The sequence below is a fragment of the Mytilus galloprovincialis genome, chromosome 13 (genome assembly GCF_965363235.1).
Source record: "Mytilus galloprovincialis chromosome 13, xbMytGall1.hap1.1, whole genome shotgun sequence".
Taxonomy (NCBI): Eukaryota; Metazoa; Mollusca; class Bivalvia; order Mytilida; family Mytilidae; genus Mytilus; species Mytilus galloprovincialis.
The window spans coordinates 48,316,669-48,333,918 of NC_134850.1; the positions used below are offsets into that span (position 1 = coordinate 48,316,669).

The 17,250-nt window shown below is 31.9% G+C and overlaps 2 protein-coding genes across 2 annotated transcripts; one reads left to right on the forward strand and one right to left on the reverse strand.

The window, feature by feature from the left end:
* Nucleotides 1-251: 251 nt before the first annotated feature.
* LOC143057605 (LITAF domain-containing protein-like) lies at nt 252-2,295 on the reverse strand. The gene is made up of 3 exons (XM_076230937.1): nt 2,139-2,295; nt 1,433-1,616; nt 252-984 (listed from the first exon to the last, which is right to left on the reverse strand). Exons 1-3 carry the CDS (start codon nt 2,206-2,208, stop codon nt 870-872), a joined length of 369 nt encoding a protein of 122 aa, XP_076087052.1. The 5' UTR covers nt 2,209-2,295; the 3' UTR covers nt 252-869.
* Nucleotides 2,296-6,368: 4,073 nt separating this feature from the next.
* LOC143057606 (uncharacterized) lies at nt 6,369-10,200 on the forward strand. The gene is made up of 2 exons (XM_076230938.1): nt 6,369-6,402; nt 8,078-10,200. The coding sequence occupies exon 2, from the start codon at nt 8,087-8,089 to the stop codon at nt 10,136-10,138; it is 2,052 nt and encodes a 683-aa protein (XP_076087053.1). The 5' UTR covers nt 6,369-6,402; nt 8,078-8,086; the 3' UTR covers nt 10,139-10,200.
* The last annotated feature ends 7,050 nt before the right edge of the window (nt 10,201-17,250 follow it).

Sequence of the window (17,250 nt, forward strand, 5' to 3'; positions counted from 1 at the left end):
ATATCATATATATTGTTAATATATTGTTCATTTCACATTTTAATACCCCTACCCCCTATAACAATAGTAGAAGGGATATTTTGTATGTTCTCCAGTCTTTGCCCATCTGTCTTGTATTGGGTTGTAGTTTTGGTTTAAGGTAGTTTATGGTCACATCAAATTACAACCTTCAACACATATTCATTATGAATTGTGAATCACCTTGATTATCTGATATAATCCAATGATGTACAAAGAAAAATGTTCTGAAGTTGTTTTCAATTTTATTTATTCCATAAATCTATACATGTACATTATCGAAATTGAACAAGTTCTTGGTTATAAAGTCAAGATTGCTATTCATTATATCTGTATGGTAAAAGTAAACCAATTCCATCCAGTCTAGGTACTACAGCATGCACCATTCTTTATTCAATTGCACGGTTATAGATGTACCAAATGGAGTCAATGGCATACATGAACATGATGAAATTAACAGATTAACACAGTACTTAAAACAGCACAAGAATATAAGTCAATGACTACATGTATGTACATATGTAGTTGTTAAGTCCACTGTCCTCAGTGACCATGAAGTTTTAATAAATGGAGCAGCATACTGCAAAGCTGATTGACATGAAAGATAATTCATTATCTGTATCATCTCTTTTTGAATAGGTATTAATTTTCTGGAAAACTTCATGTCTCTTCTGAGTTTTCATTTTGAGCACATTTAAATACGAAATGTTTCTCATCATCTACTTGCGCATAGTAGTATGTCAGATATTTACATAGCCTGGATCCTTCTAGACAAATCTTATACTCAGTTTATTCAGTATCACTGTATTTGGAGCATTTGCTGTAATTTATTGTGTAAATCCAATAATGTTCTATTCTCCGATTCTAGAATACTGTCCGACGACTCTCCTACATTTAGGACATGAATGTATGACATCCTTAGCTCCTTTCATACAGAATGGAATCAAACAACAACCAAATCCTAAGCTGAAATTACAAATTAAAAATAGAAAATAATAATAGAGACAAAGTTGACTGTAAAATATTTTTGACTTAAAGGGGGAATGGATGGTGTTTACAAAACACAGAATAATTATGGTACAAACAAATTAAGAAAAAAGATTAATAACATTAACGGTACCAATTTTCCTGCACCAGATGTGCATTTCGACAATACACGTCTCTTCAGTGATGCTCAGGGCCAAAATATTTGAAATCCAAAGCTTATATAAAAGATGAAGAGCTATGATTAAAAAAACCATGAGAGTAGGATTATCTATTGAAATATATAGATAAAAACAAGATTTTACGGAATATTTTTACAAAGGTAGATTTGAAAATGATATATAGCCTTATATCAAAAATAGAGAGCTTTATTATAAATTTTGATATGTTTACAAGATGTATAAAGAATTTTCTAAATTTATTAACTTACCCAATAAAACACATGACTGCCGCGGCTAACCAAGTAGCTGTGCCATTTTTATACCGAGTAGATGTTACTATATCAGCCCCACAATGTTGGCAGACAACTCGGACTGGTTCCTCATAAAACATTTGTTGCAAAATAACAACCTGGTTTACATTGGGAGGTATTTGATTGAATGTTTCTGAATAAGCTGGAAATAAATTAAAATACAAATGAAGACAATTGTATATAAAATACAGCATTATAATTTGAAGAATTCTACAGCTTGTCAGTCATGATTTATCCAGATTTTGGATTATTTATTAATAAAATCTTTGACTTTGGTTTATAGAAACCATCAAAAAATTCATCCTCGTCTAAATTCTGGCAACTTTCCGGGAGATACACAAAACGATGTCTATCTCAATAGATATCTCAATATAATACCGTAACTTAGAATATATGTCAATCATATATATCTGGTATAGATAGCATTGTAAAAATGCAAATGAAATAACATATTCCGAATATGTTGATTTTGAGCGGCGGATTTTCTACATTAATTTTAATTAAACATGTTAAAAAAGTGAGAGATTATGTATGCCTTCGATATACATGTATAAGCTATTATTTTACCAAATTTATCAATTTTTTAAAATGATGATAATCTTCATTATTATCATTATCATTTCAAAGAAATAACAAACAAACAAGCAATTAAACAAGTACTTACGTGGAGGCTGTTCGCCGTTTATTTCCTGCTCTTTTGCTCTTTTTCTAAGGTTCTGTGAATCTGTAGACATTTTGATGGCGTGTTTTTTACTGATATGAAAAATAAAGCATATGTGTTGTTTTATATACGAAAATAGATTGCTTAATACCCCAATCACGAGACTCTGATATTGTATACCTTTTTTATCATATGACATAGATTAAGAAATACCTGGGTTTATATATAGTATTTAAATCCTCGTACCTGTGAATCATACATGCCAATATATAGGTTTAAAATCTTGTGACGTTATAATACAAGGATATATAGCATAATTGCCAATGAGACAATTTACTATCCAATACAATCCAAGTAAACCAGATTCTTCAACTATATGTTACCGATTGGTCTCAACAATGAACAAAACTCATACCATACAGTCAGTTATAGAAGTAATGTAATACATGATTGTGTACGTTCATAATCAGGGTTCAGTCATTTTTTATTCTTTATAAATACTGTGAATTCGTTTATTTTTGTGGGAACCAATTTTCGAGGATCAAGGAAAACTTTCAAGTCCGTAGATATTCTATTTATCCTATAATAAATATGTCATTAGTTGAACATTAAATTTCGCGGTTCACTTGTACCCACGAAATCCACGAAAATTGGTATCGAACGAATAATAATAAATCCACTATAAAAGACAGTGAGTTCAAATATATCACAACATTTATCTAGATATATACCAACACACTTATCAAATACAATATGCCGCGGCAGCAAACCTCCTTTTTTGGGTGAAGACAAGGGTCGACTGGAGGTAAATAAATATGGCAATTTTTATACTTCTCTATTACTCACCATAAGAAGGAAATTAATATTACAAAAAATCTTTACTTTTTTATGAAGTAGTCACTGAACCATGAAAATGAGTTCAAGGACAATGGACATATGACTGACGGAAACTTCGTAACATAAAGCATTTATATACAAAGTGTGAAGCATCCAGTTTTCCCACCTTCCACCTTTTTAAATATAAAGCTTTTAAAAAGTTAGCTAACCATGTCGCCGCTGCCGGATCACTATCACTATATAGTTACATGTCGAGCTTTCTGCGACAGAAGTTGTATGCTCGATAAAAATGAAGAAGAAAAAGAGAAGGAAACATATTTTCAAGTGCAACATATCCATGATAAAATATATACACATTTATTTCATTACAATCAGCAAATCAGGCCATAAAACTATTGAAAATAATATGTGTCTAGTTAGAATTAACATAATAATGATTAACGTGTATTCCCTACATTGTCACTTTCAGTTATTTTTATCGCTATTTCTAAATTGTGCATATCTTTCAGCTTTATTTAAATTGCTGACAGTGAGAGATTCTTTATAAAGCTTCTAGAGATATTATATAATATATTAGACTCTTTTTCTGTTTTGTATAATCAATAAGATTTATTTCAACTAGATAGTGATTGGTTGTCATGATGCAATTATTTATCCTGTAATTGCAACCACCGCAGTCTTCTTTTTAGTAAAAAAGAAAAATTGTTTAGAACTTTTGATTCTTTTTCAACACTAGACATTCACGTGACATAAAGGTCAGTAACAACCCTATATTTGAAGTACATTTATAGTGCAAATTTACTGAAGTCAAAGATATACAAAGAAAATTGATTAGAACCACCTGCCTCAGAGATACACAAAACTGGATCAACCACATATTTTAACTTTCAAGTTCAAAATGTGGAGTACACTAGGTCAATATTTACTGAAAACCTGATATACATTAGTTTTTATACGACGTCGTCGTCGTCGTCGTAGTCGTCAGCGTCGTCCGAAGACGGATGGTTTCCGGATAATAACTTTAGTATAAGTAAATAGAAATCAATAAAATTTTAACACAATGTTTATAACCACAAAAGGAAAGCTTGGGATTGATTTTGGGGGTTATGGTCCCTAAGGTTTAGAAATTAGGGGCCCAAAGGGGCCCAAAACAAGCATTTATCTAATGTCAGTACAAATAGTTGTGTATAAGTATTTCAATTGTTCTGAAATTGTACCACAATGTTTAATACCATAAGTAGAAGGTTGGGATATATTTTGTGGGTTATGGGGCAAACAGTCAAGGAATAAAGGGCCAAAAAAGGGACCAAAAACAAGCATTTTTGTAGTTTCAAGACAATAAATTGGAGTTATCTTTCTTTGTCCAGAATGGTTGTTGAATCACCTAAAACCAATGCTTTATGAAATCTTCTTTGAAAATTGGAGTTATCTTTCTTTGTCCAGAATAGTAGTTGAATCAACTTAAATCAATGCTATATACAATATACAATGCAATATTCACTTTACTACCAAATGATAAATTAAAGCAGTCTTTACCATTCAGTGATTACAAGCACTATGATTACCATTCTAGGGTTATGCCCCTTTACAAATGGAAAAGTTGAAGAATTTTTTAGTTTCTGTTCATTTAACTTAAGTTTGTCTCAACTAAATTTAATGAAATGTGTATATAATGCTTATTACCTCTAAACTCAGTTTAAGTTAAATTTTTGGCAGCTTCACTTTTACAGTTCTTGAGTTATGTCCCTTTATAACGTTATATGCTAGCGGGGGCATCATCTGTGTTCCTTTGGACACATTCCCCATTTATTTTTTTAGAAGTTACTATTAATTAATATTAATTTTAACCATGACAGTATGACATTTTATATTTTAATATTTTTTTCATGATGTATTTAAATGAGTAGTATTGTTGTAAACTCCATTAGAAATTTGAATTGAGATCATTTTTGGAATAAGGGAAAGGGGAGGTGAAAAAAAAATTTTCATTTGTTTCTCATTTCAGATTGCAGAAATAAAAAAGAAAATTTCTTCAATTCTTTTTTGAGAGGATTAATATTCAACAGCATACATAGTAAATTGCTCAAAAGCAAAAAAAAAAATAAGTTCATTAGACCACATTCATTCTGTGTCAGAAACCTATGTCAACTTTTTAATCACAATCCAATTTCAGAGCTGTATCCAGCTTGAATGTTGTGTCCATATTAGCCCCAACCGTTCAGGGTTCGACCTCTGCGGTCGTATAAAGCTGCGCCCTACGGAGCATCTGGTTTTGACTGTAATAAAGATTATATCATATATTTTTTTGTCCATGTTTATATGATACTATTAATATAAATTTTGCCTCAGGGATATACACGTTACTATATGGAGTCGACTGACAATGTTGGTCCCTTTTGCGCCTCACAGTTTACCACAAAAAAATATCCATGAAAGTTCCTTAATTGGCCTTTTACAACAAACATTTATAGTTATGGCCTGTAACAATTCCTTTTTTTTCAGCGCCATTACCTTGCTTTTTTTCACATCAACTCACTTCTGCAGAGCCGATACGTTCGTTTTCGTCTTTAATATGAAGATTCATTTCCTAATGTATGTTACTTAAGTAAATAAAAATAAATTGATATTGCACAAGAGGTACCCCTGACTTATGCGCCAATCTAAATGTATGACAGGGGGCCCCGTGGTAGTTCCAACCTAATGAAAAACATAGACGAAATAATAACTCTTTGCAGTCGTCTGTTATCAAAAAGTTGATATGCATTTCAAAATACAATAAGTATTGTTCTTTTTTTTGTATAGCTAGTAGTTTTCGTGCCATTTGTTAAAAAGCTACACATAATAGTTGCCCTCTAAAGTTATCGTTAACTTAATGTTCACTCACACCTCTTTTTATTCATAATTGAGAACACCGTTTCGAGCTTATTCTGTGTTATCTGTCATTTACAAATATTGTGGGAAACTTAAATCTGAGATGAGACGTAAGTAACAACTGCTGCTAGGTTCTCTAATTAACTCTAATGTTTTTGTCTCATTAAGGTGCACATCTTTACGTCCTTTACGTTCATTCATGTCTTTGAATACACAATAAGGAGTTGATATACACGTAAGCTCAGTAGCGATTAAAAGTACTTATGGCGCACTGAGTCTTAGTACTTTTTCGAAAATAAGGACATCAGCTCAATATTTATCAATTTGTCAGTTTGGTACAACATTATGATAAAAACTGACCACGATTTAATCCATCTGTACAACTGAATCTTGAATTTATCATTTAAGGTTACCTTTCTATCTTCGCATGTACCATAATTGACGTCGACAGGTGCCACCAAAAATCAGTATAAATGTAAATGCTCCTCAGACCATCACAAGCATTTCTTCGGAAGACATCCGAAGTAGGCCGACATTGACAGGTGATCAGCAATCCCTGGTAAGTTTTGAATTTTGCTTATTTGTAGGCGAATGTATCATGTCCCCAACGAGTTAAATTATTTTTTCATAAAAATACAAGTGTGGACACAGATCGAGTGTATAGTATGTTTCTAATGTTTGACAAAAACATGACAAATTTGCAAAGTGTACAAAAATTGCATTTAAGGAGGCTCGAGGGTACAAAAATTTAAGAAAAATTTTAAACATTTTTTTTCATTACAAATTTTATTTTTTATAAAATTAGTTGTTACTTTATGATATGGGGCAAAAAGCAACACAAAACATCGATTTGTTTTGGCCTCAGATGACTTTTGAAATGTTTATATCATTGAAAAAGCTTCAAATTATCTGCCTTTGGTACAAACATGCCATTTCTTTGGCATTTAGATTGAAACATCTTTTTTAACTCATCAGTGACCTATATTTTTTTTCAAATAAGCTGTACTTAAACTACACAATTGTTAAATTTAAACGATTTATGTAATTTAGTTCTTTTTTTTATTTCGATGTTACCCATATTTCTTCTATTAGTTCAATCGAAAAAAAGTACCTTAACAAAATCGCATGCTTCTTTCAAAGGCAGATGGTGAGCTTAAATGAACGATGACCCCATTTAAAAAAAAAATTTCTATTAAGTATAATTTTTATGATAAAGTTCATCTATAGAAAAATATAGTGTAATCCTATATTTAAAAAAAGAGTCGATTTATACCCTCGAGCATCCTAAATATGTATAATTGTTGACAACTGCGCTTAGATAATTATACAAACATAAAGCAGTAGGTATTAGCAACTTTATGGTTTATTAACAAATACAGCAGACATTATCCTTACTTCCTTTTCCTCAATAACTTGACATACAAATATTATTCCTTTATGTCTTTATCTGTATGCTAAGGGGTGATACGGATATAATCGATAAAACATCAACCCGACAACATAAAGAATCATACATATAATGGTCGTATGATGACGTGTAGTTTACTACGACCTTGTCTATGGTGTTAAATTTTCTCAATCATACACACTCATACCACACTTCATTATTTTTATAATCAACAGTAGGCAGTTGTAAAAAAAAATATCAACTAAATCGCTCCTAGTCTAGAATAGTACTAAAAAAATGACAGATACTATCAAAGCTCTTTCATCAACACACAATTCCATAATTGGCTTTTAGAAATGATAAGTCATTGAGAGGAGATTCATGACATTTTAAAAATTGATGTCCTTAACCCTTTATATTAATATACATATTTGAATAATTCGCCTTTTCAGAATCTAAAGGACTATGGGCAATCTCATTGTTCGTACACCAAAATGAAAATAACGTTACGTCATTGGCTCAATTTCCATTGTTTAGAACATTTAAAACCAATCACAACGTTTTGGTGTACGCTTGTGAAAATATTACCAAGAATGTATTAGCTTCTGAAACGGCGAATTCTTTACGAGCTATTTATTTTTCTTTTAGCAATAAAAATGTCGCAATAATTTAATGCTCTTATTTTTATCATTAATGATATGTCATTATTATTACTTAGAGGTGCTGTTCTCGCCTCGCCTTATTGAAATCCTGCGTAATTGTATAATAATATCTATGGTATCTAAAAATTTAAAACTTGTATTAAGAAGCTGTTGTTTAAAATAAAATATTTGTATCTAAATTTCAGGTATCAAAAATGAAGTGCCTATTGGTATTCACTTTGGTTGTCTCTACCGCAACGGCGGCAATAGATGAAAGCAGAATTAAACTCATCGAAAGGAAATTTGAAGACTTGGCAAGGCAATTAATGTTGACTGAACTGGCAATGGGAGAACGAGCACGATCCGACGAAGATTCTGGAATCAAGCAGATCCGAATTACAGCGGACGGCACACAATCTTACTTTGATGCAACACACACATTCAACTCAGTTTGTTCTATCCATGAGCACTCCAACTATGACAGAACTGTTGGTATGGGTGAATTCACTGCTTCCCTGAATGGTATAGAATTTAGAACAAGACACAATGACTATAGACTAAGTATGCCCCATAGAACAAAGAAGGACTTCCATTTACAAGAAAATATTCCTTTTCCAGCGGTTCCACCGTCAGTTCTTCGTAAGCCTACATTACAGGAACAAATTCAAGAAATGCACAACTATTTTAGAGCATTCTCCTTCCAAAACTTTCACTTCAGAGACTATCGTCCATATTTCAAACCTGTATTATGTTACTTAGAAGGAACATGGACCGTAAATACAAAAACTCTGAATGAACCATTTGAAAGTGATCGTCATCATATTGATGCAGCAAGCTGGTTCGACCTACAAGAAAAGATTAGGTTCACGTCGTATACTGGTGGAAAACACTACTTAGAAAACTTTTCATACTTGCCAACGACTATTATGAACATGGTAAATGGAACACCCGAGTATGCACAATGGAATTACAGAATAGCTTGTCATCCATTGAAGAAAGATTTGCCATTAGCTGCTATGAAACCTGTTGACGATATGGCGGCTAGAATTGGACACAGATGGAATATAACAAGATTTTCCCATTCGAGAGCAGCAAGATTTGTATTGGCTCCTGATTACAATGGAAACAGAAACAAATATCATTGGCAAGATGGATACGGTGCATTTCCGGATAGAAGAACTTCAATCAACAGTGTTCTTGACTGGGTCATGTCAGAGATTCCAGGCAAAGACAACTATCCAGCAAAGATGACCGATACCACATTTGGAAAAAGAATACTAGACCCAAGAGTACGAAATGCAACTGAACTTAATACTGGATATTATCACAGATACTTTCGACACGAAAGGAAAGGAGCCATGGGGACATTCAACGCCCACAGAGGATATTCAGACAGGAATCTCTTTGTTGCTCAGACGTCAAATCCAAAGGTAGCCGAGATGAAAATTAAATGGTGTGGTAAAGACGAACACACCCACAAACCTTTCTGTAAAGAAGAAGGAGTAAGATATTCATACGCCATTCCTCTGGAAATCATATACTTGAATCCTTTAATGTCGTGGAATCCTTACAATTTGGAATACATTACCGATCATAGAAAAAAATATATAGTAACTAAAAATGGTAGAAATGGCGGTTTCACGTCCGACAAAGCCTACAATGGTACAACATATGACAAGTACTACAGAACTCCGGTCGAGTTTTACCATACCAAACAAACAACTGTCGATAAAGATGCTGCAGATACTGCAAGAGGAGGGGTTGGTGTACTTGACAGACATGGCAACGTTAAAAAGGTCTTATCAGCTGGAGTTCGTATAACATTACCTGAAATTCCAGGCGTTGGAAAAATCAGAATGAGATACCCCATCATGCCAATTACTAGTGAAGGAAATCAGATTGGAAAAGAGGTAGAAGCAGTCAAAGATGTATTGAACCACTTGGAAACAATGGGAGGTTATCTTCAAGAGAGACCAAGTGCATTGTCTGGAGGCGGTAATTCTAAAGCAGATGCACATTTCCGTACGTCTGTTACTAACCAAGATCCACCAGGCCATCACTTTCACGAAATGTTCATTCCCAACGAGGACATGATCGATCTAGGTAAAGGTCATACAATCACTGTTGTGACAACAACAGATAACTCACATGACCATAAGATTGAAGTATCTTATGACCAACATACACACAAGTACATTATTCATAAATGCGATGGTCAGGATAAATGTTGGGATGGCCACACTGCTGACCTACTGAGGATTACATAGGTCTTTCTATAACGTTAATGCTAATTTGATATTAAATAAACCTTTTGTTAACTCAATTTAAAGAGTGTTATGAGTCTTATCTATAGAATATTGCTAGGAATGATTTAAACTTTTCCCAAAAAATTGAATGTTTGATCGACATGGTATTCATATTACAAACACATTCGACCTTGCGCACGATATTGGTATCCCTTCGAAAACATTCAATAGATAGCGGGTTATTTAAATTCAAGATCTTTTCCTACACAATGAATATCCATATTCTATTCATCTTTCGACAGAAAAATAAACATAATAATCGACTCATATGTATGGGTGATGTTGTGCTTTGTATATTCCGATTTATAATTCCAAATGGCGAGTCATTTAAAAAATTCCCTCTGTTACCATTTTTTTCTACGCGTCTTTAAAATCCAATTTATATTTGCAAGTTATATATGATACAACTTTGTAACAGTATTATACACCATTGACAAAAATAGCGACATAGACGTACTTAACTGTGAGTTCAGGCAGATCTTCCTGGTATTGGTCAAATCTGTACATACTTTACCGTCACACTCAAGTTCATTTTAACCTAATTAAAAATAAGGAAGAGACAAAAGATACCAATCGATCTTAAACATCATAAGTCTAAAACAAAGGAGTAGGTCCGGTAAGGACCGATTTTGGCCTCAAATTTCAGGTTCATCTGACGAAAGATTTTGACCACTTTTTAAACACTAAAGTGTCTATTTTATTTGAATTAATTAGTTTATGTGAAAGATTTTAACAGATTTAGTCATTAAAAACGATCCGATTCAAGCTCAAATATGAAAAATCTACCTAATATGCCGAAAAATGTCACTTTTCAGATTGTTTTTGGTAAAAATGAAAGTGGCCGCATCCGTGTTCATCCTCAACCTTTATATATGTTATGTATTATCATCAAATACAACTTACATTTCAATATTAAGGATGAACACGAATGCGGCCACTTTCGTTTTACACGAAAACCGTCTAAAATTTAACTAAAATGCTAGAATTATGAGGATTTCAGTAATTTAGCATGACTTAATAAATTATTAAACGTGTTGTTTTATATTTTTAATGGTGCTAGTACCGGATATATGTGCATTGTATTGTCAAAAACAGCACATATTTATGTAGCAGAAGCATTCTACTGTCCAATAAATAACTAAAGGTTTACATTTTAACAATTTTGTAAAACTGCTATATTTTGGGGCCAAAAAGGGGTCTTACTGAACCTACTCCTTTTTAATGCGATGACAAAAACGAAAAACTACGAATAGACAAACATCAGAACACAAAATAACAACATAGAAACCCAAAGACTGAGCAACACGAACACCAATAAAAACCGAAGATAATCGCCTGTGCTCCGAAGGAGCAAGCAGATCCTTCTCACTGGTGATATACGTGGTGTTCAAAGTACAAATATGGTTAAATGAAAGCCAAAGTTCTTCCGAAATGTACATATTTATGACAGCGTTTATTCATTTACCAAGGTAATTTTGGGTGTAGATCAAGATAAAAGATTAAAGTTTTCCATACTTTACCAAAATCTTATATCAAAAACATAATAAAAAGTATGAATAGTCAACCTTTTTTTGGCTAACATTTGTGAGTTATCAGATTTTGTAATGCTTATACATGAAAATAACATTTTATGTGAATTTAAAGAAAACTGAAAGAAAGAGCTTTAGATAAAAAAAAGAAAGAAAGAAAGAAAGATCGTCTGTATAAGTGCTTTCCGAAATGTAATCACTTTAACAGTTTTCTTGCTTGATCATCACAAGATAGATAAAACTGTAAAATAAAGGTAAGTGGTCAGATACGTATACCGCTGTTCGAAATTCATAAATCGATTGAGATAAAAACAAATCCGGGTTACAAACTAAAACTGAGTGAAACACATCAAATATAAGACACAACACTAAAATGTAACACACACAGAAACGAACTATAATAATATAACAATGGCACTTTTCCTCACTTGGTACAGGATATTTTTAGAAAAAAAAATGGTGATTTGCGGCTAGCCAAACCTTGCGATTTTATGGCAATGTTAAATATAACATTAAATTGACAACATTACATGACAGGACTACAGTACAAATAAATGCAATAACATTAAGGACAAAGAAAAAAACCAAATAAACATTGCAATAGGACCGTTTTGTAGCTTTACCAAAAGATAGATAAAACTAAATTCTTTTAAAAAATAAACATTTTTGGGTTATCTCCATTTTAAAATTATGTTATAAAATTTCAATCAATGAAAGTGTTTTTCTTATATTTAAAAAGATATAAGCATGGAATAAGCTCATTTTCTGTGTGTATTAATGTTCATTAATTAAACTTTATGTAAGGTCAATCCATGAAAGTGTTTTTCTTATATATGAAAAGATATAAGCATAGAATAAGCTCATTTTCTGTTTACTATTTTTTCTCATTTATATGAAACGTTCACAAATGAATTTCATTTCCATATCAAATTTGCTAATAATAGTAAAAACATATAGACTGATCATCTGCAGCTTTCTACAAAACAAAACAAAATAATTAAAACCCAGATCTTTTTGAAATATTGAAAATTGGCAATGGTAGTATGGGAACATATACTTCTATTTCAAACTACATGCATAATTAGAAACTTTGTCGTTCGTGAATAAGAAGTTCAGAACAAATATATTGCTGTTTTGATATACAATTTCCACAAATCGCGATTGATAACATGATCAGAGAATCAGACTGATATGATGATGAATATTTCTTCGAGTGAAACCCCGATGAAATGCGAAATGTAGATTATATTATAAATATAAGCCACTTGTTACGAAATATGAATATAACGGACCTTAAACAAATAAATAATTGATAATGGCTATCAAAGTTACCATGCTTGTAATTTGATACACTAGACGCGCGTTAAGTCTACACAAGAATCACCAGTGACGCTCAGATCAAAATAGTCTGAAAGCAAATCAAGTACAAAGTGGAAGAGCATTGAGGACCCGATATTCCAAAATGTTTTGCAAAATACGGCTAAGGTAATCTACGCCTGGGATAAGAAAATCCTAAGTATTTCGAATAATACATACTTTTGCAAACAGTAAATTTATAAAAATGACCATATAATTGATATTCATGTCAAGAGCGAAGTCTGATTACTGGGCTGGTGATACCATCGGGAAAAAAACGTTCACCAGCAGTGGCATCGGTCAAAAAGGAAATCAACATCTTTCAAACCATCAAACGAAGCATTTGAAGAGGTGACTTGAAAACAGAAAAATTGACGCAGAGAAATTGTAAAATTACAACAAACAAACAGAAAAGTATTAAAAAATGAGATATAAACAAGACACAAATATATCACTACACAAGCAGTCTTCGACAAAGAGAACAGTTGTTGTTAATTTTAGTGTCATTTGCCCTCTTGTAGAAGCTTGTCTTATTGGCAAACATACCACATTTTTATATTGATAAAAAAAAAGAGAAGAAACTGAAAATAAAAAAACAGCCACATATATTGTTAAAACAATGAAGAGAACATTAAGAAAATAAGATATCGAACGACATAGCAATATTGTTATATAGGTAGACATTTAATGTGATATATTGAAATCACGCTCGTCACAAGGGTAAAAAGAAAGTGTCAGGTTTTACCCTTTATTAAAAGTTTTAAAACATTCTGGAATTCTAAAATCAAAGGTGATGAATAATTTACATCTTGCATACAATTATAACTTTAAACTGTTTTCAATGCTGAAAACTAGAAATAGAAACATCGTTACACTAACCAAAAATATTTATGTCTGTCATTTGTATTCTCTGGAAGAAGACAAAACACAAATTTGCAGTAAAATTTGGTCAAATGATTAATTTCTGCCATAATGTTGTTCGAAATCTAACACACGGCTAAGATAATGAATTTTAAGAAAACATGTTTAAAAATCACGAGAACTGGATGAAATTTGCGAGAAATTATCAGATGTTGTAATGATTATACATGAAAAAATTACTTTTATGTGAATTGAAAGAACACTAGAGAAAGAGCTTTTGATAAAAAATGTAAAGAAAGATCGTCTAAAAACGCTCCCGAAATGTTATCCCTGTAACCGTTTTCTTGCTTCATCACAAGATAGATAAAACTGTAAATTCTTTTCAAAAAATAAATGGTCTGGGTTATCTCCATTTTAAAATTATGTTATAAAATTTCAATCCATGAAAGTGTTTCCCTTATATATGACAAGATGTAAGCATGGAATAAGCTCATTTTCTGTTTATTATTTGTTCTCATTTAAGGATGTTCGCTACTCTCCTGAAAAATAACAAGCTTTTTAAAAACACTGTTATAAATTGAAAGTATATAAATAAAGAAACTAAAAAAGCAGAAAAAAATGGAGGGTCCGTGTGCTTGTTTTCGAGATATAAGACGTTGAAAATTTGGCGGGAAATAATTCTCTCTAGATTTTTCTTTCACTTAACATTGTCACCTTTTTTGTTTAAAAAACTAGAAAAAATAACATGGATTTCATAAGATTTTGAAATATGGCTATTTAAATAATATGTAATAAAAATATGAAAAGAAAAGTAGGGGTTAGTGGGCAAATTATTTTAATGTTAATACATGGATAAAACCAGAGGATTTCAAAAATCTGTCAAAAATTTAAAAAGCAGAGGGGCAAACATCCTTAAATGTTACGTTCACAAATGAATTTCATTTCCTAATCAAATTTGCTAATAGTAGTAAAAATATAGACCGATCAATTGCAGATTTCTACAAAACAAAACAAAATAATCATCGGTAGATGCATTTACTGAAATTGAAAACGAATTTCTTCATTTGTCTGAACCTAATCTGAAAAACGTCTTAATAGGGGATTTTAACGCCAAGACATCTACATTACCGGATTATGTTATCCCAGATCAACATTTACTTGAAATTCTAAATACTGATGATACACAGACGATGCATTACTTTTCCGATTACAATTGGCTCTTAACAAACAATATTTCCTTGCAAAGATATAGCAAATGTGCATGTCGACCAAATACGTATGGTCACCGACTCATAGAATTGTGTAAAAAAATGAATATATATATTGCAAATTCAAGAATAGGTAATGACAAAACAGTAGGAAAAATAACTTGTAATGACGTTAGTGTCGTTGATTATCTAATACTTAGTTCTGATCTTTTTCAAATGACAAAGAATTTCGAAGTAGAAGAATTTAATCCTATCCTATCAGATGTCCACTGTAACCTTAAGTTTACTCTGGAATCACAACCATATACCAATATCAACAATGTGAAAATCGTGGAGAAGCAAGTTATAAAATGGAATAATAATAAACAAGATAAATTTGTCAAATTTGTTAAAGAAAAAAAGTCTGAAGGAATACGGGACATAGAATCTATTCTTGATAAATTAATCGATCAAAATGAAACTGTACAACAAACCGATATTGATACGGCAATGAATAAAATTTGTGAAATATTTAACAGCTCTTCCATCTCAGTGTTTGGAACAAAATGTAAAAACCAGAAATACGCAAAGCACAATGAAAAACCATGGTATAAAAAAGGATGCAAAGGCAAAAGAAATCTATTTCATCAGGCTAGACAAAGATATGGGAACTTAAAGAGTAAAGAAAATAAAAAAGCTTTCAAAGAAGCAAGTAAATCTTATAAAAAAGAACTAAATCGGAGTTATAATGATTACCAAATGAATACCGCAAAAGATCTTAGAAAACTGGCTAAATCTGACCCAAAACGGCTATGGCAAAAATTAAATAGTATAAATACCAACAAATCAAATAAAACTGATGCTGTTAAAATTGAAGACTTATATGAACATTTTAAACGTCTAAGCCAAGATGAAGTCATTGAAGACAACTCAGACATAGATTTAACAAAGGTACCACCAGAGAACATAAACAGAATTCTAAATTCTCCAATCACAGAAGAAGAAATTCTGAATATCGTCAAAAAACTTAAAAACAACAAGGCTTCCGGATATGATGGTATTGTGAATGAACATATTAAACATACAGTTAAGGAAATGTTGACCATCTATCACAAGTTATTCAACATTGTTTTAGATACTGGGAAGGTACCAGATTCATGGACAATGGGAATTATTCAACCTATCTTCAAGAATAAAGGCAATATATATGATCCTAGCTCGTACAGACCAATAACATTAGTGTCATGTATTGGGAAAACTTTTACATCTATCTTAAACGAAAGACTTGGCGAACTGTCAACTGAGATCAATCTGATTTCCGAGGCTCAAACAGGTTTCAGAAAAGGTTATAGTACATTGGATAACATATTTGTATTACATTCATTAATATCAATTTATCAAGCACTTGGAAAAAAACTCTTTTGCACTTTTGTTGATTTTTCGAGAGCCTTTGATACAATCTCTCATACATCTTTATGGATAAAATTACAAAAGGCGAATATTTCTGGGAAAATTTTTAAAGTTATATATAGTATGTATAGTGATGTTAAATCTTGCGTAAGGAATGGGAACGAAGTGTCAGCCGTTTTTCACTGTAACATTGGAGTGAGACAGGGAGAAAACTTATCCCCCTTTTTATTTGCTGTTTATTTAAACGATCTGGAGTCTTTCTTTGCTGAGAATGATGTTCAGAACTTGCAAGTTATCGAAAATATTTGCCACAATCATTTGCATATATATATTAAACTTTTCGTTCTTTTGTACGCCGACGACACTATAATTATATCTGAAACGGCCGCATCAATGCAACACACCTTAAATGTTTTTGATACTGTGTCCGATGGAAGTTAAACGTTAATTTATCGAAGACAAAGGTTGTTGTGTTCTGCAAACGGAAATCAAGAACATTACCAAAGTTTCAAATATTTAACCAGTCTATTGAAATTCAGGATTCTTATCCATATCTAGGACTAACCTTCAATTACAATGGTTCATTTGCAGCGAAGAAACGTCTAAGCGAACAAGCACAGAAAGCTCTTTTTAGTCTTTATACAAAAATACGTAACCTCTCAATACCTGTCGACTTACAATTACAACTCTTTGATGCACTTGTACTTCCAATTCTGACATATGGATGTGA